This window comes from Camelus ferus, chromosome 13, assembly GCF_009834535.1.
Source record: "Camelus ferus isolate YT-003-E chromosome 13, BCGSAC_Cfer_1.0, whole genome shotgun sequence".
Classification (NCBI taxonomy): Eukaryota; Metazoa; Chordata; class Mammalia; order Artiodactyla; family Camelidae; genus Camelus; species Camelus ferus.
In genome coordinates, this window is record NC_045708.1 from 43339711 (window position 1) to 43361312 (window position 21602).

Here is a 21602-nt window from a genome sequence, read left to right on the forward strand (position 1 = left end):
GATTTCCAGGCTTTGTCATCTCAACAATCAGTGTCTTCTTGCTCAAAGATACAAGACTAGAGAGTGTTCAAAGGGAATTAGAATTAGAAGCTGCCTGAATAAGTGGCTGTGCCCTCTCTGGCTTTTGTCTTCCACGAGGGCTTCACTAAAGGGTATAAGCTGTGGCACAAATAGCTGTTTTTCCCAGTAATGCTACAGGTGTTAGTTGTTGGAACTTGCCCAAGGAGGGCAAAGCAAGCTATTAAGACATAAGGTTTTTTTAACCAATTAATTATTCATAGTATTATAATAATAATAATGATTTCATCTTCTCTAAGATTATTTGTATTATTCAGCACCAGTGAGTGAAAACTGTTGGTCATGGATAAGCACCAGTCCAGGGTCTAGCATTTGGGAACAACTGTTCTCCATGACCCCTGAAGCTCTCCTCTAATGCATTCTGTGAGCCTGAGATAGACGGGGAGAGAATTGGGACTAGAATGAAGCCTGCTGCAGTTGTCTTGGCTTGAGGCCGTGTGGTCTGGCTCTGGCCGGGGGTCAGAGACCAGCCTACAGACCTGAGAAAGAGAGTGAATCACTGTGCAAGTATTTATCAAGTACCTCCCATGTCCCGGACTGCAGCAACCACATAACCGTAGTGGAGTATTGGGTTTGGAGTTCAAGTGGCCAGGGTTTCTGGCTGTTCACTTACTCTCTGCATAATCTTGGGTGATTCATTTCACTTATGGGCCTGAGTTTCCTGTCTATGAGATGGTATCAATGGCAGTATTTTGTAACAGAAGGTATTTGGTAAGTTGTAAAGTGCTAGTGGGAGTGATGTATTTTCAGATGATGATTAGGGCAGAAGAAGTTGACTTGGGGGAAAAAGGTTAGTGAGGTTTATTTTCCCCCCAGATTTATGTACTTATTTCTTGATGCAGTTAAGAAAGCTAAGAGTGAAGGGAAAAATCCACGTTGTTTAGGGGTAGGCACTTTTTTTGAACTGTCCTTAATCTTAATGGATAACTTGGGGAGTGGGTTGTGGTATTCCTGTTGGAGCCAGTGTGGACAGGCTGAGAGAGGTGTACCTCCTGTAGCTAGTGAGGGTAGAACTGGGCATCTGAGTCAAATCTAACTCAAGCCTGTGTCCTCTCCACAACAGCTCACAGGCCAAGGGTTGAGGAGAGTGGAGGAGTCAGGGGAAGAGTAGATCCATCCTCAGATGCCCCAGGCAGCTGTGTCCAGAGCAGTTTCACTTGCACTATTATTAGTTGCTTATAGGGTACTGTCTTCAGCAACCGACATTCTCAGGATGATGGCTGTAAGAGTGGGTATACGTTTCAGAAGAGGTCTAAAATTACCAGTGTGGTGTTCATAAGTCTCTGCCAGAATTGACCTTGGACATTCATGCCTTCAGCAAATATTTATTGAAAATTTATTTTATTCTAAATCCTTTGTTAAATACTGGGAAGAAACAGAACAGAGTCCCTGTCCTTAAGCTGCTAATGTTCAAGAAGAGGGGAAGAAGTAAAGTCACAGTGCTCTATCAGTAGGATGGGTGTTCAGGTCCCTCTGGAAATGTACCCTGGTTAGGGAAGAGGGTCAGGAGGAGGTGGCCTGGAGACTGGGGGCTGACAGAGGTCAGCATTCGGTGGGGTGGGCTTGCAAGGCAGGCAAGGTGGATGGACTGGCATGGGGAGAGGTCTGAGGAAGGGGGACCTCTGGGGGCTGCAGATAGAACGTGGTGAGAACTCAGAATGTGAGAAGGCAGTTCAGTGAGTCAGTCAAAATGCACCTTTTGAGTCCCTTTTGTATTCAGTGCTGTTTATTATGGGAATTGCCTTTTTGGACATCATGGGATAGAGCCCCAGCCCCAATCAGAAAAGAACCAGAAGATTTGTCACGTCTGTTCTTCCTGTCCCATCTCAAGGGTTTGGACCTGAGGACTCAGTGGCAATGCGCTTGGCATGCCCCTGTGGCTGCAGTGTCCTCCCTGGGCCCAAGGAGAAGCTCTCCTCATTTCAGTCATATCAGGACCAGGCTAGGCAGACGGTGTCCCGGAGCACAAGGCAGGGAGGTAACCCCTCTGGTCCAGGAGGGTGGGACTGAACATCGGGCGGGGGCTCCTCCACCTCTCCTTTGGTGGGCGTGTGACTCAGCGGCGGTGACATCAGCCATGACTTCATTCCCCCAGAGGAGAGACAGGGTGCAGACCATGAGCGGGGCTCTGGCTCCTGCCCTTCCCTCTCCACGTTTTGTCTCATCGGGGACATTGTCGTGGTCCTGCTGTTGTTTTCCATACATCCTTTTCATCTTGCTGTTTTTCTGTCTTTCTCATTTTATTCACTTCTCGTGTTTAACCTGTTCTTTCTCTTCACCCCGTCTCTGTTCATCTTTTGCTTTTGTCTTTTTCTTCTCCTCCCTCCTCCTCTTCTCCCTAATCTTTTTTTGTTTCATCTCCTTCCCCTTTTGCTTGCCTTCTCTTTTGCCTCCAATTTCCTTCCTTTTTTCCTTTTCCTCTGCTCTTTCTCCTTCTTCTGTATCAGAAATGTATATGGAAACTTCCTCCTGCCTCTTCTCCCCTCCAGATTTCCCACCATGTTGTTGCTGTCCTCACCCTTCTAAAACTGGATTTACAAATCACCCCCTGCCCAGTACTGATGGTGGCCCCCATTCTTTTGTGACCTGAGCATCTAATATGAATTCAGATTTACCTCTGAACTCCCCTTCAGCACACATCTCTCTGAGTGACCTTCCCAGGGTTCCTTTTCCATGGTCATGGATGCAGTTGCTGCTTCTTCCTGTGCTTTTGCTCAGCCAGTTTCTCCAGCTAGACTGCTCTCCCTCTTATCTTCCTTAGTCATTGCCTTCCCTCCACACCAAGGCCAGACACTCCCTCCCACGTAATACCTTTCCTCCACTGCCTGCCCACAGCAGTACCTTTCTTTCATGACCATGCAGCATCCTTAGTTTATAAATCAGGTATTTTCAAACTCAAATTATTCTATGCTATTTGTACATCCCTGCTGAGTGTTTTCTATGCAGACTCTTTGCTCCACCTACCCAATAAGCAACCTGAGAATTAGGACCAGTATATTCATCCATGGACACCTTCATACATAGCACACACCTGGCCATCAAGCAGGACTAATGGACAAAGTATTGCATGGTCAATAAAACCACATTTAAGAAATACTTATTTCATGTTAACTGTAGGGATACAGATGAGTTAGTTATGGTCCCTCCTTCAAAGGACCTAAGAGTCTAGTAGGAGAGAGGGATAGGCCCCACAGAATTTGGGAAGAGTAAGGACTGTGGGGGAAATTAATGTTTATTGGGGATTTTCCAGGATGAGCATAGTAACGTGTATAACCTCCTCAAATTGAATCCTGCTAACAGTACTATGAGTTAGACATTGCTGTGAATGAACAAAGGGAGAGATGTAGATATTAGGTGACTGTTGGCCAGAAATAATACAACTACCAAGTGGGAGAACCAAGGTTTGCACTAAGGTGTGTCAGTCTCCAAAGCCCCTGCTCCTTCCTGAAGATGCAAACATGGTGGAACTGACATGCTAACTAATAATATGAACAATCATTTAAGAAGTGCTTACTCTGACTCAGCTATTCTGAACCCTTCACAGACACTGGCTCATTTGTTCTCTCAACTGCTGTGGCAAAGGTAGTATTATTGTGCTCTGTACTTATCATACGACAGGGAATTTGAAGTGAAGAGCAGTTGAGTGGCTTTCCCAAGGCCACACAGCTAAGAAGTATTAGAGCCAGGAGAAGCATTTTTGCAATTTGGCTCTGGAGAAGATGCAGCAGAGTGTACAGAGGCCCCTTAGAGTGGAGTGGCATATTGCATTACTAGACCTGCCACTGCATCAGTCAGTATGAGGGATGGGGGACTGGGTGGGGGTGATGCTGAAAGCTGAAGGTAAAATTTGGGTTGAAAGAAATTTAGGGAAGAAAGACGAGGGTTATCCTTATGATTTAGCCTGGACCTGACACCAGGTTGTCCTCAGATGTCTGAGAACACTCGACATTGGATGGAGTACCTTTCCCCCCTCAGCCCTCTCTCCATTGTGCTTGGCAGCCATTCAGTGTGGTGCTGCACTGACCCAGGAGTCCCAGCCAGGAAGTGAATGAATCCATTTTGCAATTAAAATGAAACTTCTCCAAAAGACCTGCTCACCCCCAGAAGACTAATTTATCTTCCTGGCAGTCTGGCTTGGCTAGAACCTATCTCTGCCCCTAAGACAGACGGTAAAAAGCCATTAACTTGAATGAGAAAAGAGAAAACTGGGACAGTTCTTATCCACAGCCTCATTCATTTATCCATTCATTCCTTATTTCCATTTCCACAAACTCCTATTTAGCGTGCACGTCCCTGCTCATTCATTTATTTGTTCATTCATTAAGCTAATGTTATTCATCATCTATAGATCACATACAATGCTAGGTCCTAGGAACAGAGAGATTGGAAAAAACCCGAAAAACAAAAACCACAATCCCTGCCTCTTAGAGCTTCTGGGCTGGTGAGGGAGACAGACACGTGAACAGATGATGAGATATTCGCTGAATATCAGTGGGGCATAGCACAGGAGCACCATACTCAGCTTGAGGGAATCAGAGACAGTTTCGTAGAGTGGGTAACACTTGAATGCTAAATGATGAGCACATGTTGGCCAGGTGAGAGAGGGAGGGCATCCAGGGAAGGAACACTATGAATGAAGATGTTAACGGTGAGAAAAAGGACGATGTCTGTGGATGGTTCTAGTGTAGTGTCTCAGAGCGATCAGGGATAGAGCTGGAGAGCAAGACATGATTTGTACTAAGTGGTTCACACATGCCATATAAATGAATTTTATCTTTAACTCCCAAGGTAGTAGAAAACTTTAAAGGGGTCAAAGGGTACTAGATTGCCAGCTCCCTGGTGGTGGGTACTGTGTCTGTTGGGTGCTCTCATTTTCCTAGCACTGAGCATGGTGCCTGACATGTAGGGGATACCAAATAAATAATGGATGAATGAATGCTTTATATAGTCAAATACATATTTCACATAGGCCAAGGCAATATTTTCTAGTTGGCTGTGTAGAGGGTGGGAATTGAAGGGGTTAAGATTTGAAAATTAAAAGCTGTATCAGTTAGGGTGATGTGATAACAAACCATTGCAACCCCAAATGGAGCCCCCAAACAACTATTTATTTACCTTATGATGATGCAGGTTGCTAATTTGGGATGGGCTAAGCTGAATGGATTTTCTGGTCCCTGCTGATTCATCCAGGAGTCTACAGAGGGCTGCCATCTTTACTTTGCTCAGCTCTCTTCAAGGTGGTTCGTCTTCACCCAGCGTGTCCCCTCATCTTATAGCAGGTCAGCCAGAGCTGCCTCATGTGGCAGCTCAACCTTCCATGAAGACCAAAGCAAGGTCTTTGAGACCTCAGTTCAGAAGTAACACAGTGGTGCTTCTGCCTCATTGCATTGGTCAAAACTGGTCCTAAGCCCAGCCCCAATTCAAGTGGTGGAGAAACAGATCAACCTCTTGATGGGAAGAGCTACAGAGCCATATTGCAAAGGGCATTAATACAGGGAGGGGGAGAATTGTGGCCACTTTGATGGTATACCATAGATGTGATAGTGTGATAGCAATAATCCAGGTGATAGAATATGACGGACTGAAAATAGGATACGCAAGATGTGGTGTGATGTTTAATTTTTTATGTCAACTTGAGTGGGCCACAGGGTGACATTTGATCAAACATTATTCTGAGTGTGTCTGTGAGGGTGTTTCTGAGTGAGATTAATATTTGAATTGGTGAACTGAGGAAAGCAGATTCTCCCCTCTAATGTTGGTGGGCCCCATGTAATCAGTTGAAGACCTGAATAGAATAAAAAGGCTGAGAAAGAGGGAACTTCTCCTACCTGACTGCCTTGAGCTGGGACTTCAGTCTTTTCCTGCCTTTGATGGAAACATTGGCTCTTCATGAGTCTTGAGCTTGTTGGTCTTCAGACTAGAAATTATACCATTTGTTCTCCTGGTATTCAGGCCTTTAGACTCAGACTGAAACTCCTGGGTCTCAACTTACCAACTGAAAATTTTGGGACTCAGCTTCCATAATCATGTGAGCCTATCCTTATAATAAACACATATATTTATTATATATATCTGTGTATATACATTTGTGTATAAAGAGATTTCATGTATATTGGTTCTATTTCTTTGGAGAACACTGACTAATAAGGGGTGGGGGTGAAGAGGTGGAAACTTCTTCATGGATTGTGAGTTTATTCTAGAAGGATGATTGGATGTAAGGAATGAGAGAGGAGAAGGAGAAGATGACTCCTTAGGTAACTGGATCACCTGACATCTAGAAATCCAAGGAGGAGGAAGACATTTGGGGAAAATATCAGATTCTGTTATGGATGTGTTGAGTAGGAGGTACAGTGGGAAATCCAGGAGATGTGTCTCTGGGAAGTTTGGAGTTTGAAATCTGTCATGTTATTAGACTTTTAGTTGGTTGGAACCATGGGAATAACTGAGAGTGTCCAGGGAGCACATGAACAGTTGTGAAGGGCATTTGAATGAGGCAAGAACATGTACATTTAAAGGGAAACTAAGGACACAGAGGTCAAGAAGGAGATAGAAAAGCCATGAGAATGGTAGGAAGGGGCTCAGGAGAATGAGGTGGTTAAGGGAGACATCCTTACCTCTCTGTTTGTCCAAATCTACTTTATTTCATGTCTGATCCAAGACATTACCCACTCCAAAGCCTCCTTTTCGTATTAGGATCTTTCCTTCCATACACAGGACCACCCACTAGGAACCATGTTATCTCGGTCACTGTGGCATCCTTCCCCTTTCCTCTGCCTGCATTTTACTGTGCTTTAGAGAGGTGGACACCTGAACTAGGACTGGGCTGGGCTTTAGATCTGCATTTCAGTCTGTCTGTCTGCTTCTCTGTTGTGTAACCTTGGGACAGTTGTGATCCCTTCCTGGGTTTTACTTTCTTAACCTGCAAGGTGAGGTTTATAATTTCTTGCCTTCCCTGCCTTAAAGAATGAAACAGATCAGATGAGATCATACATGTCAAAGTGCTTTGAAACACATGAAGCTCTGCAGCAGTAATTAGAGTGAAACCCACTGACTTATCAGGCACTCCACAGTATTTCATTTAACCCTCACAATGTCCTTTGAGGTGGATGCTAGTCATGTGGCCTTGAGGAAACTGGGGCTTAGAGAAATTAATTTGCCTAACGCTACACAGCTGGGAAATGGCGAGGACTGTAATCAAACTCAGGTCTGCCTGACTCCACAGTTCTTAGAGCCCACATACCAAAGCCTTGTTTTCCTAATGCATGTGGTGGTATCACATTCCTGGGCAAAGCCTACTCTGCAGGATATGATCAGTTTTCATGCAAATGATAACATTTTTATGGTTGGGAAATCAGCTCTAGGGTGGATTATAGATTTACCTTTCTGTGCAACAGCGCTTTAGGGGAGATGCAAGGGAGGGTGCTTAGCTGTATTTGGTTCTTGAAAATTCAATGATTTAAATTATATGATGGAATATTTCATTTTACAAATAAATTCTCTGAAGGTAGTTAAACAAAACCTTCTCTAATGAGGGTGATCTATCTTGTCATTTCAGAGTTTTTTTCATTGAGTGTCATTCTCAGCTGTGGCATAAATATTTCTTCTACTTGCCCTTTAGGTTTCAGCTCAGATCTATCCCCCGTGAAGTCCTTTTTGGGGCCCACCTGGGGCCCTAAAGCGCTTTCCTTCTCCCAAACCCTGTCTGTGATTACTCATTAGAAGCAGATATATGGCCACACTCACAATCTTATGAGAAAGTTATGAGGCTGACTCACCAAACCTTGGTATCAGACTCATTACCTTATTGTCATACATCATTTTATTCATTACCATTTCCTTTGCAGACATCTTTCTCCAGCTTCATTGGAACTTTACTTGGAGAGGATCTGACTTCATATTTCTTTATACTTACTGAAACTTTTTGCATTTTTTTTTCTCGAGTTAGCTGGCTTTTGCCCTCCAGGAGTTTGTCATTCTGAGATGGACCTAGGCATGTGAACATATACTTAGGACACAGCGAGGGATGGAGGGATTCACTGAAAAGGTTACATTTGAGCTGCATTTGAATCAAAGGGAGAGGTTTGGTCGTGAGAGAAGATGGGAAAGTCAATTCAAGTAGCGGCATCTGCCTCAATGGAAGCAGGAGAATATGAAATTGTATAGTGAGTTTGGAGAAAGGAAATAAATGAGGTGAGATCAGGTGGAGAGTGGCTAGGAGAGGGGTGATGGGCATTGAGCCCAGAAGGACTCATAAAAATAATGGCCAAGTTGGAGCCAGGTTGTTAAGTGTCCTGAGAGCCATGCCAAGGAGATAAAATGTGATTCTAGGCCACGAGGAACTGTTGAGCCATTTTAAACAAAGAAATGTCATGGTAAGTTTTAAGTATTTAGAAAGATGCCTCTAGTAACACAAATCTTTCAGTGTGTCTATCTTTCTGACTTGAACTATCTCCAGTGTTTCGTCTTTTTCTCTGTGGATGGGAGTTTGAAGCACAAAATTGTTTCATTCATTCTGGGAAGTTTCTGGTTGGGGATTATGACCCAGTCCGTGTTTTCAGCATCATTTTTCTTTTAAGAATGGCATTGAGGACTAAGTTTCTTCCTGAAACATCTTTCCTCTCTGGGCTATCAGCCTGTGCCCTAATTTGGAGTCTTGAAAGTAGCGTGAGGATAAGGTTTTGCTTTTTTCTGGGTAGTGGAGCTGGAAAACAACATCATGGGTCTGTGGGATGTTCCAGCAGGATCATTTACTGGGAGAGGAATTAAGGAACTGTGTTCCTCCCTTTCATTCACTGCACACAGCAGGGAGCCCAGATAGAATCCCTTCACAAGTCATAACAAAATACTTAGATGATCCTTTGTTAACTGATCATCCCTACTTTCTCATGCTGCTCCAAGACCCTGGCGTCTCCTGACATACATTGCAGTATATGCTTCATTTCCTCTCCGCCAAGTTCCCTCAGTGTCCAGAAGCTAGCAGAGACCTCACTGCCTACCTGGACTTGGCAGTGAGGAGAGGGAGAAAGCTACATCTCTCTGCCCTAGGCTGGTGGGGTGGCTGCCACCTGGCTTTGAGTCTTGGATACACTGCTCTACCTTTCCCCTGTCTGCCGAGACCACAGCTGTGTGTGTTTAGGGTAGTAGCCTCCTCCCAAGACATGCTGTGGTTTTGTGAAGTAATAGATGATTAAAAAAACAAAAGAGTTCTTCTCCGGTTGCTTTCAAGCCTGAGGGATTGCTTAGCTCAAAGGATTGTTATTGGAATGCAGAAGCCTTAATTGCCAAGTCACACACCCCAAATCATTGCTGATTTCTTTTTTTTTTCCTTGAAAAAAACTAGTTTTGGGTACTTGCTTGGTGACTGGAAGACAGACTTAGCTCATTCAACACAGAGAGCTCCTAGTTTGAACTAGGTCCAGCTCTCACCTAAGGAGGTGCGCTCAAGGTCGCATATGTGTTGGGGACCCGCTCTGTTTCCCTCTAACCTGTGCACTGTTTGTGCATGGCAGTTGTTATTAGGGACGGAGAAATTAAGTGACTTGCCAGGATTGAAAGTGAAATCTCTGCAATTTTAAAAAACATGTTAAAAAAAAAGTGCTTGGGGGAGGCTTTTCTTTGTTTTGTTTTTATTTTTTTTTCCTCTAAAGATTGATAACGGCTTCCATCATGATGCTTCCAAAAGGCCAAAACCCACAGCTCTGAGAGACCCAGGAGCCTCAGGGTGGTGTCTGTGGCCTAGTGGAAGGAAGGGACACCCACTTTAGAGCTGGAGGCCCCTCGTAACTTTGACCTAAAGCCTTGTAATCCGAACCTCAGTTTCTGCATTCTTCATGTGCGACTATTGTGTATTGACTATACCTCTGAACCACCCTGAGAATCCAAGGAGACAAGGCATGTGGGTTACGACTAAGCTGTGGAGGAATCTAAGGGGATAGTCACTGTGTCTTGATGCAGGCCCAGTGGTTCTAAGGATAGTATTAATTCAGTAAGATTGAGGCCCTTGGCTGGGCTGTACTGGCTGGGGAGGGGGAGGGATGGAGAGATTTTCCCACAGAATTGGATTAAAAATCCACCTATGGGGGCTAGGATGCCCTTGGCCAGTCTGGTGTTTGATGACTAAGCACTTGTGAAGCACGTAGCCCAGCGGAAGAACAGCTTGGGAACCTCGTAGGTAGTGTCAGCATCTCCAAGTAAGGGATCAGGCTTTTGGAGACATCTGTCATCCAGGCAAAGTCTCTCCCCCTTCCCTTTGCTGGCTCAGCTCCAGATTTGCTTTGGTAGAGAAGGCAGGGAATACATACTGCTGTCTTCTCCCCTGAGACCGCGTGCATTCCTAAGGCCACTTCACACTTCTGTCCTGCTTTCTTATCCTATAGAGAGGTGGAGCCAGGGTCTCTGGCTTTGCTTAGGGAAGCTAGCCTTGTCTTCAGAAAAGATGGTGCTGCTTGTCTGCCTTGCGCCTCCTGCCCCCAGCGTGTCTCTTTCTGAAGTTCTCTTGGAAACATTCTGCCTGGGTTCCATTGTCCACAGTGGCTGTCTGCATGGCTGCAGGCTGAAAGCTCTCATTCTGCAAAGTCTCCAATGACCATATACAAGATCTAACTGAAGCAGTTGTTTTCTGAGTCGAGGAAGACTGCTTGGCTCTGGCTAGAAGCACTGATGGTTGCTGCAGTGATTTTCTGGTTTATTTCTGATTGGCCTTGGATTTCTGGAGTCTTTAGAAGGAGGCTGCCTTTTCTCCCTGAGAACTGATCACCAAAACCACAAAGCACATGGGAAGAGATTTGGAGGACTAACCAGAAGACATATTAGTTGTTTGACTCATAATTTCAAAGGCTAGCTTTTTCTTTTTTTAAGACAAAGTTATTCAGTTTATTTATAAGAAAACAAAACATGAATCTGTCTTATTTAAGAAAATGTGATATTTGAGGATTACCTAAATTGTTAATTTTTCAGGTGGTAATATTCATTGACTTTATTTTTAAATTACACTTTTTATTTTGAGATAATTATAGATTAACATGCAGTTATAAAAATAATACAGAGAGATCATTACCTAATTTCCTGTAACATATTACAAAACTGTAATACAGTATCACAACTATGATACTAACATTGACAATATTGACATTCATACAGTCAAGATACAGAACATTTCCATGAATATAACTTAAATTCAAATAAAATCTCTAGCTTAGTTAATAACATTGTACCAATTACCATCATATTGAGGATGAAGGCTTCAACATGTGAATTTGGTGGGGGCACAAACATTCGTTCCTAGAAAGGCTACCATTTTCTAATTGTGACCTACTAGTGTATAAAAATGCTGCTAGTTCAGAGCTGTGTTCGGCATATTTAGTCACTTTTAAGTGTCGCTTTGTGTCACATCAGGATGTTTGGGTGTTCAAAGGAAACTTTAGCCCTTTCTAAATGTAAGCTTTAACCCAAATTTAAAACAAATAACCAGCAACAATAACAGAAAATGGGCTTAACACTGCCTTTTACATCTGAACCCTTTTGATGTTACTGTTGTGTTAGTAGGACTGTGTTCCTGGGTTAATACTCAGTTTCTCTGCTGTGCAGAGATGTCTGTATTCATAGAGTGGTGGTAGGGAAGGAGAAAATGGGAAGAACTCTTAGAATTTGAGGGCAAAGGGACATAAACTCCAGTTCTATTTCTGTTAAATAGATGTCACAACACGCAGGACTTTTGTATCGTTCTGAGGAGATGATAACGCACTTGGAAACCCTTTATAAACCCTGACTCGCCCCTCTCATGAGAGAGAGCAGAAGGTGAAACTGAGCAGTCTGTCTAGTTTTCAGCATATATTTATTGAGTGCCTGCTGTGCATCACCCTCTAGCAGAGACTGGAATATGGCTGTTTTGGGCTTTTACCGCGTGGTCATTAGGTTCCCAAAGACACTCTTGTGCTTATGATACGTTCCTTTATGTTGTAAACTCTTAGGGAGGGAATAATTCAAATCAGGACACGTAGAGTTGCTTGGATGGTAGGAAACCTTTCTTGCTGCTGCTTCTGTCTGCATTGCTCTTCTCTTTGTGAAGTTCTGCTTCTCCAGATACTTGGCAAAAAAATTGCCACTCCACCATTTCCAGGTTGATCTCACCTTCAGTTCCATTCATAGGCAGAAGTTAAATGACTCCATTTGGATCCTGACTCTAAATTCCTGGGAGAAGGAATCATCATAGCTCATTTAGGTCACACGTCCACCCTTGGTCCAGTTAAGTGTGTAAGGGGACCAGAGTCATATAATTTCTACCTCACAGCTAAGGGTCCAGTCCTGTGTAGGTGAGGAGGGGAGATGGTCTGAGATATTATGGTACATGAAAATGACAAGGCCCTTGACTTCATAGAGCTTACAGTCTAGCAGGAGAGAAAGCCATTCTCCAGATACTTGGGGGTGATCTGGGTTGTGTGACAGCGAGACCTCAGCTGGGTAGAACCTGGAAGACCTCAGGGGCAGGTGGATGGGGTTAACCAAAGAGGGCAGGGAAAATAGACCCTGGGAGGGAACAGGGTGGTGAGTGAGGAAGGAGTCTTCCAGACAGAGGCAGCAGAGGAAAGAAAAAGCCCAGTGGCAAGAAAACAAAAATCTGACCATATTGGCAGTGTGGAAGAAATTGGAAGAAGCAAATGTTAAAAAAATGTATAAGAATAGCTTGATTCCATTCCATTCTCTCTGGCTTAGATTGGAAGGTCTCTGTGGGTAGGGACCATCATTCCTGTTGCCTCTGGAACCAGTTGGTGTGGTTTTTCACGGCAGGACACTTTTGCATTTCATCGGATAATTTCTTAGTGTAGTTTTCCTTCCCAGTTCACGGCTGTTCAGCTTCAAAATCTTATTTATATGTCTTAAAGAGCATCCTCCTGCCCTTCACTGGGAAGGTGGATTGCATATCCTCACTGAGTCTTCTGCTTGCTGCTCCAGGTTGGCAAAGAGAAATAAAAGGGAAATTATAGTCATTTTTGGAAGGATCAATAATCACCAATTTTTCTTTCCTATATAGTACTGCTTTTATATCATCCCTCCTTCCCAGCCCCTGAACAGATGTTTGTTGGGCATTGTTGGCTATGTTTTTATTTTGAAAATTTTGAAACCTTATTGAAAGAGGAGGGGGTAGAAAAAATAGCCCATAATTGATTCTAATATATATTTAATTTGGCAGAACTTGAGAGAGACTTGCTGGGATAAGGCGGGACATTTCTTTGATCTCCCAGACTTCTTATCCTGGAAGGCAACAGGTGTCACAGCACGGTATGTTAATTACAAGTTGGATTTTATTTGTGTTCATCCATTCTCGGGTGTCTGTATATATATTGCTTTCTTAACTCGCTTTGACTGGACGTACTGTTTGTACATCTGCATGCGATTTTACATACTTGAAACATCTTGAATCCATCTTCCACCTCCACTGCACAGGCCCAAACACCATTGTTCCCATGAGGCCTGGAATGTGGGTATCCAAGGTGAAGACCATTCATTAAAATTGGACACGTCTAAAGGAGATATGAATAGTCTGTCGTGAAATGTAACTGTTTTTCCAAAGGCACTTTTTACATGGTGAATAAAAGGAATTTTTTTTTATTTGGTCCCTAAAATTAAGGCAAGAGATAGATTTTTCAAGGAAGCTGATTTTAATGTTAACTAGATGGATGTGCTATGAAGCTCTTTTGCTTTTTACATCAATGTACCTGAATCATCCCAGAGTGTTGAGGTATGAATGTTGAAGTCAACAGTATTTCTCAGTAAATTACAAATGCTATAAATAAGTTATGCACTGCATGGCAGAGATGTTTTAAAAAAAAATACTGATTGAGTGTGATTGTGACTGCGGTAATGAATGGAGTGGGTGTGTGTGTGGATGGCATATATACGAACAGGTTGGATATGAAATCTCAGTGCATGCAAATCTGTTATTATCTTGACCTCAGATGTTAGGTGTTGCACAAGAGGAGGCAGCAGGGTAGGGAGGGGTCTTCTCATCTTCAGAATGATTTAGAATTGCATGTGAGGAAGAGGATTGTTTCCCAGAGGACAGCTAAACCTGTAAGTGTGTGTATGTATGTATTTATTTATTTAGGTATGTCTTAAAGTCATCTCTTTAGACCGGGCTACGTCCTCCCCATTTTCCTTTTTATTTAAACTCATGGGAAGCTGGGAATGGAAGTACCATTTTCCCTGTGCTCTCACCATCTGTCTCATTTTGCATGATTTGGACCCTTCCTTGTAGAGAATTGATGAGGGGCGTGATAGTTCGTTCAGCAGCAGGGGCTTCCAGAGAGGAGACATTAGAGGATCTGTTTCATAAGCATGTCATTCATCTTGTTGATTATCCTCCCTTCCCACCAGTGAAATGCTAGGGTACAGGGGATCCACATGCATATAAAAATGACCTCAGGAAACCTCAGGTACTCACCCCTCTCTGGGTAGAGGGCTCTGGAGGAGTGGTCTGAACTTTACCCCAGAAGGTGCAGTCAGTCACCATTATATATCATCTCCAGGGAGGCTGGCATGTGGGTGAAGATCTCATCTGGACTTTCCTCATTTGATGGGTTATTAATTGTCCAGAGTTATATCTGGAAGGGCCTTTCTCAGGTTTTTTTTTCCCTACCTTTGTGCAGTAGTGAAAGAAACATTTTGATTATTTTAACCAAATGGACCTAGGAGTCAAAGCAGTGCTAACAGTGTGAATATCAGTTATACACCATGGGCTTGCAAACCTTATGGACTGCAAAGCAGAACTACAGATGGGGGAGGACCTCGCTTTTCCTTCTGTTTTCCCTTGGGTGTTAAGGCATTGATTCCTCCCTGGTTTTTCTGATGGTGCTAGATAGTCTACACCCCCATTTCCTAGTTTCTGATGCTGTTTTAAGACACCAAGGAGCGTGGGCTTTTTGAAGCTACCTCTGGCTTAGGTAGATTTAAATACAGTGGCATGCATATCTGCTGTGGCGTTACAGCGTGACTTATACTCAGTTTGGCCACACGTGAGTTTGGTGACCTTGGAAATGGCCTTCTCTTCTTTGATTCTCATTCTCCTTATCTGTAAAATGAGGATCATGATACCAACCTTGCAAGCTTTTGGGAGAGTCCTATTAAAATAATTTTTCCAAACCAGCCTGATTATAGGAAACAGCTGAATCTTTTATTCAAAGCACAGATCCCCAGGACTTCCAGTTTTAAGTCTACTAAATTAGAACCTCCATGAGATACCTGGAAATTTGTATAACCACCCCAGGTGGTTATATGGTCTGGTAAGTTGGGACAGCATTGTCTAATAGAAGATACATGAAAGTAATCGGTGACCGTAAGGTGGTCCACTCCTGTGAAAGATTGGAAGTATTTTAAAAGGTTGAATGAATTTGGTGAATTTAAAAATTGACAGCTTCTGATTTGCCTATCAGAACATGCTTGGGGGCTTCCATACCCACCCATGACAATCTGAAATCCTGAGGAGGCAGAAAATTTAATGCTCAGAATTGATTTCTTGACCGTCCAGTCATCCCTGTCATTTTTGTTGGCTGCAGCACTCATGGCTCATTCTACTTTCATCAGTACAGATTTGCAGTCCCCTCTTCCTGCTCCTTGCCCGTACTTGCCAGAACCTTCAGAGACCTCCCTTCTAATTTTCCTCAGCTCTAAAACAGAGCCTGTGGACCTTGGGTGCCAGGCACTGAGTTCCTTTTTTAAAGATGGTTGCCCTATCCTTGCCCACATCTGTCTTACATCTGTCTGTCTTTTCTGTTGTTTCCCTAATCTCTTAATTATTTCTCTCTTCTCTATCTCCACCTTCATGATCAGGGTGAAAGAAGTCACCCCTCTGAACTTTCTTGATTGTAAATATAATTGGGATAATGACCTCTCCTCCTCCATGGGGTTGTTGTATGGGCTGACTGAGTGAGGTAACAGAAGAACTTCCAACACAGCGCTGAGAAATTTTTTGAAGGAATTAGCTGTTTTATTTAGTTTCCTTTCTCTATCGATTTTGGCAGGGAGTCTTTGCATTAAGTTTCTGGCACAGTGGAAAAGAGGGAAATCCTTGTAGTCGGACTGACTTGGGTTCAGTGTTTATGCCATGTACTGTCTGCAGGAACCTGGAGTAAACAGTTCCCCCCTCATCCCAACCCCCTTGTCCAGGCTCAGGTCCTCATCTGGACCCTTCTGTCAGGGTTAGAAGTACTGTGGATAAAATGTGTAGCACATAGTACTTAAACAATGCATAGTTCTTTTAACGAAAAATCTCCATTGTCTGTCCCCTCTTCTAGAATAAGGAAGATGAGGATTTGAGTTTGAATGTGCCAAGGCCACAGAAACGTTGGGCAGTGGTATCTGAGCTTTGCATCCTCTGGGCCAAGGAGGTTCAGATCTGGTGTTTATTTGGCTCTTATTGTGATTGTTTTGGGAGGCCTTGGGGAAATGGGTGCCAGAAAGGCTAGAGGGTGGTTTTTTTTTCTTTTCTTTTTTTTCTTTTTATTACTCTAGTCAGGGCTGAAAAGTGATCAGATTTCACCTTGCCTTAAACTTTCAGACTTGTTTTTGGCAGTGACACTGTGTAAGAAAGAAGTCTTCCTTCTCTTCCTCCCCTTATCTGTTTTTCTGTCCTCCCCTGCTTGTCCCCTCTCCCCTTTATTTATTGTTCTTATCCTCCAGAATGTGGTAGCTACTCTTGTTTATCTGTCATTGAGAAAATCACCACTTGGCCTGTGACTAATTTGTAATTCAGCTCCATTCTTTTCATTATATCAATGAAACTAATTAGTGCTGTTTTTGTTAATAATACAATTATTTATTGAGCACATTCTCTGTACCTGTGCTAACATATTAGCAAAAGTGAATCCCGTTAGTCCTCCCAACCAGCAGTTAAAGCAGGTGGTGTTACCACCATTTTGTAATTCAAGAACCGAAACTCAAGTGTTTTAGTAATTTGCCACATTCTAGCCTTTGAGTGGATAACTGTCCAGGATTTTGGTAACATGAGAAATGGGAAGTCAGAAATTTGAATAATGAACTTTTGTATAATCAGACAAAAACATACTCATAGATATCCATCCTCCCTCTAAAGAGCTTTGAAGTGACTGGTAATAGAAGATAAAAACAGTGATAAAAATATAAAAAAATCACAAGTGAATGGAAACATTAATAGAATAACTAAGATGAAGCTAAGAGCTTCCTAGAGACTATATGGGTCTTCATAATTACTTATTTGTTTCCATGCTTCCTAGTGGCAAACCAAGATTAGAACATAGTCAAGATTAACTGAGTTAACAAAGAAGAGATCTGACTGCTGATCTGGAGAACTCTTTTTGACACTGGGGTCTGAGAGAAATTTCTAGATTATCAAATGTTGGCAATGTTCTGTAAATTACCTTAAAGTGTGTCCTTATAAATTCTGTTACAATTTCAAACAGAGTTTATTTTTAAAGTTTTAGATTTACAGAAAACTTCTGAAGACACTACTTGATACCCATTTCCCCTTTTATTAACATCTTACATTAGTGTGGTACATTTGTCAACAATGAAGCCATCCTGATATATTAGCATTAACTCCATTCCATACTTAATCATATTTCTTTAGTTTTTATCTAATGTCCTTTTTCTGTGCCAAGATCCTATCCAAAATACCATATACATTTAGTTACATCTCCTTAGTCTCTTCTTGGCTGTGACAGTTTCTCAACTTTCCTTGTTTCTGATGACCTTGATTGTTTTGAAGAGTATTGGTCATGTGTATTGCAGCATGTCCTTCTAATGGAATTTGTCTGGTGTTTTTCTTATGATGAGACATGGGCAGTATGTTTCAGGAGGAAGACTACAGTGCCATTTTCTGTCAAGTACAGTTCTTATCATATCATATCAAGGGTGCATGCTATCAGTATGACATCTCTGTTGATGTTGATCACCTGGCTGAGGTGTTTGTCAGGTTTCTCCACTGTGAAGTTACTCCTTCCCTCCTTCTATCTTGAAGGAAGTCACCATGCACAGCCCACACTTACAGAGATGGGAGTTATGTTCATTTCCATGAGGGTGGAGTTATCTACATACATTATTTTGAGTTACTCTGTGTGGGAGATTTGTCTCAGCTCATTTATTTTTATGGCTTTGGACTAAAAGAATTGATGACCAGTTTTCTTATGTACAAGAGACACTTTGATAAGTTTGCTTTAGAAGTTATATGTTGGAATTTCTGAGACTTTTCTATGGCATATGGGAAAACGAGTTTATCTTCCCTTATATTTCTTTATAAATTATTTCCCCTTCCCTCTCCCTTCCGTCCACTACAGTGCACGGTTCTGTGTAAGCTGTGAGTAAATATTCTATCTTCTACTTTAAAAGATGAATTTATGTTCTTTAGAAATTGTAATCCCTTTTAAAAATAGCAATTATTTTCCTGATTTGCGTAGTTCTCTGTGTTTGGGGTTTTTAAGGGATATTATTGTACTGTTACTTTTCTTTTAGTTATTTGTTAATCTGTCAGAAGATTATGATCAGGTTATTGATCTAGATTTTTTTCACTTTCCAAATATAATCTCCAGGGTCTCAAAAATGGTATCATTATTTAAACTCTTATTCTACTGTGTTTCATTTTTAAAATCTACTTTTTGCTTTTCTGTACATTGGTTGATGGACCCCTGATGGATAATTGGGTTGTTTCTTCCTTTTGGCTATTATAAGTAATGGTGCAGTGAATATTGATGTATAAGTATCTGTTTGAGTCTGCTTTCAATTCTTGTGGGTATATGTCTAGGACTGGAATTGCTGGGTCACATGGTAATCCTATGTTTAGGTTTCTGAGGACCTTCCGAACTTTTCCATTGTGGCTGCATCATTTAACATTCCCAACGGCAATGTATGAGGATTCCAGTTTCTCTACATCCTCACCAACACCTGTTTTCCTGTTTGTTTGTTTGTTTTAAATTATAGCCATCCTTATAACTGTAAAGTGGGTTCTCCTTGTGGTTTACAACTTGATTTTTTCATTTTAGAAAAATATTGAATGAATTTAGGTCATCCTAGAGGTAACATTTTTTTGGCTAGACCTTGGCTGAAACTTGAAAAGGATTTTTCAGATATTATCATAAAATTAAAGAGTCTCTGGAAAAAAAGCACAGTTATTTCTGTTATGATTGATGCAAAGCTCTTTGATTTGCATTGTTTTATGGTTGTATTAAAAGATGATTTCTCAGAACAGTGGTGCAAATCAGTTCTTCTAGGTTCTAGGAAGAGTGATTCAGCCATCCTTTCACATCAGCTTATTTTTTGGTATCTTTAATAGTGCTGAGAAATGGCCTTTAAATGTTAGATTTTCTTTAGCCTTATTCTTGGGAAAGAAGCATGCTTTCACTCTCTACAGAAGAAATATGACCCTTATCTCTGATGAATAATATAAATAATAGAAAATTCAAAATCACAATGGCTTGAACACATTATTCTGTAAATAAATCCAGATGTATGGAGTCTTGGGCCACTATGACAGCCCTGTGGAGTCATCAAGGACACTAGCTGTTTTGACATTTTTACTTTACCATCTTCAGCCCTGACTTCCATTCTCAAAGTCTCCTCATGGTCCAAGATGGCTGCTGGGGTCTGTTTTTCAGCCCACATTACATGTAGCAGGAAGAAGGAAGGTGGGGGTTACAAAAAAAAAAAACAAACCCCAAAAAAGGATATACACACCTGAGTCAGCCTTCTTTAACAAGCCTTCTTTGAAGATCTGCACAAATCTTCTGCTTGCATATCCTTGGTTTATACTCACATCCAGCTAGAGTGGAGGCTGGATAAAACAGGCTATTAGTTAGATGCACTGCTACCTGAATAAAATTGGGTTTCTGTTACTACTAAATGAAAAAGGGAGAACTAATATTGAGCAAGTAAAAAGATAATCACAAAATTATAATTTCTCAGTCAATTACATTGACCCCTATCCCAGATACTAATTTATAATCCTTCTGTGACAGTGACAGAGAGGAGGGTGAGCATGGTTGATATCACAGGGGAGGCCGTGTATAGTTTGAAGCAACTGTAGCTTACGATTTCCTTCCTCCTTCATTCACTTATTCTTTGCCTATATATTAACCGAACACCTCAGTGGTCTCCCCTCTCTAATCTAGCAGTCAGTAGGTCCACATTTATTTAAACTATTCAAAGTCTTATAAGAGCTGGAGCCAGGTACTCCTTAGCTCAAAGTTTTGCTCTGCCATTGATCAGCTGGGTGAACTTGGGCACATCATTTAATTCTTTTCAATCCCAGTTTCCTTTTAGGGTTGAAGGAGGACAAAAACTACCTGGGTTTGTTTTATGGAGACAGTGGAACATTGTGAGTAAAACCTCTAACCAGTTTTTGATACCAAGTAGTACACAAGAGGTGCTACTTCCATTTCTCTTTCCTTTCAGTCTTTGTTTATAGGGTGTGGGTGGTGGGCCACTTAGAAACCCAGTAACCTGTTTGACGAGTTCTCTCCCCAATTTGGGGGTTTTGTCTTGCCTTCTTGTGGATGTGATCAGGCATCCACAAGTCATGGAGTGTGAGAGTGTCACCAAAGGTCTGGAAGCTATCGTGGGTGTGAAGAAATGAGCAGATGTCAGGAGATCACCGGCCGTCAGTGTTCAGAGGCTGAAAGTCCAGAGAGGGCAGGAGAGAATGGACTATGCCGGGTCTGTTGGGGCAGGAGGGGAACCAGGGCTTCACATCATGGCTTCTCATCCACGCCTGTCGGACTTGAGGCACAGATGGTCCGTGATGGGGGTCCTGCTGCTGCCCTACACTAATGCGTAACTGTGGGATCAGTGACAACCCACTTTATCTGCTATGTTGAGGCAAACTCCAAGGAAGGTTGGAGGTTTCTTTTGTCACTTTTTCATCAGTAGCAAATCTGCATAGAAAAGGTTAATCATCCCCACCTTTGTCCTTTGGGACAGAGGAGGTAAAAATGTGTGACCTTGGGTGGTTACAGATGCACCCTTCCTTAGGAACCACTGGCCTGAATTTGCTCAGTTTCCATAACTTTTTTGTTTGTTTTTTTTGAGGGGGGCTTTCTGGTGCGCACATGAGACATGAGTTCTGTCTGCCTGAAAGCTGATAGCCAGCGTGGTTGTGATTTTCCAACTGAGCTACTCTATAGCATTTCCTTTACCCAACAGTTTTCCCTGAGACCTTGAATCACTTTTAGAAGTTAATCTTGTTGTGCTGTTTAATGTGATAAAGTGGAACAATCTCGGAATGGGATTCCTGATTTACAAGTAGTGTGATGATGTCTTCTTTGCTGAAAATGTTTGGAAACTGTAAAAGGGCTAAAGAATAGAGATCCTATTTTCCAGGTGATATTACTGCATCCCAAAAGGGTTCTCACTATGAGGGTGAAACTAGTAAATGAAGTAGGAGTTCAGTTTTAAGGGGGCTCTGTGTTGTTTAGGGGTCCTTCCTCTGAGCTGAGAAGGCCTCTCAGTCTTGGTGACCTCTTAAATTGGTTTGCTATCCAGGATGGCTGCCACTGTAGAGGAAC

General features: G+C 42.3%; 1 protein-coding gene across 1 annotated transcript in view; it reads left to right on the forward strand.

Annotated features, from left to right (window-relative positions):
* The window catches only part of FGGY (FGGY carbohydrate kinase domain containing), a 300360-nt gene that overhangs the window by 32125 nt on the left and 246633 nt on the right, over positions 1-21602 (forward strand). The window contains 1 exon segment of the mRNA XM_032494401.1: positions 13268-13356. Coding sequence (XP_032350292.1) covers positions 13268-13356 — 89 coding nt within the window.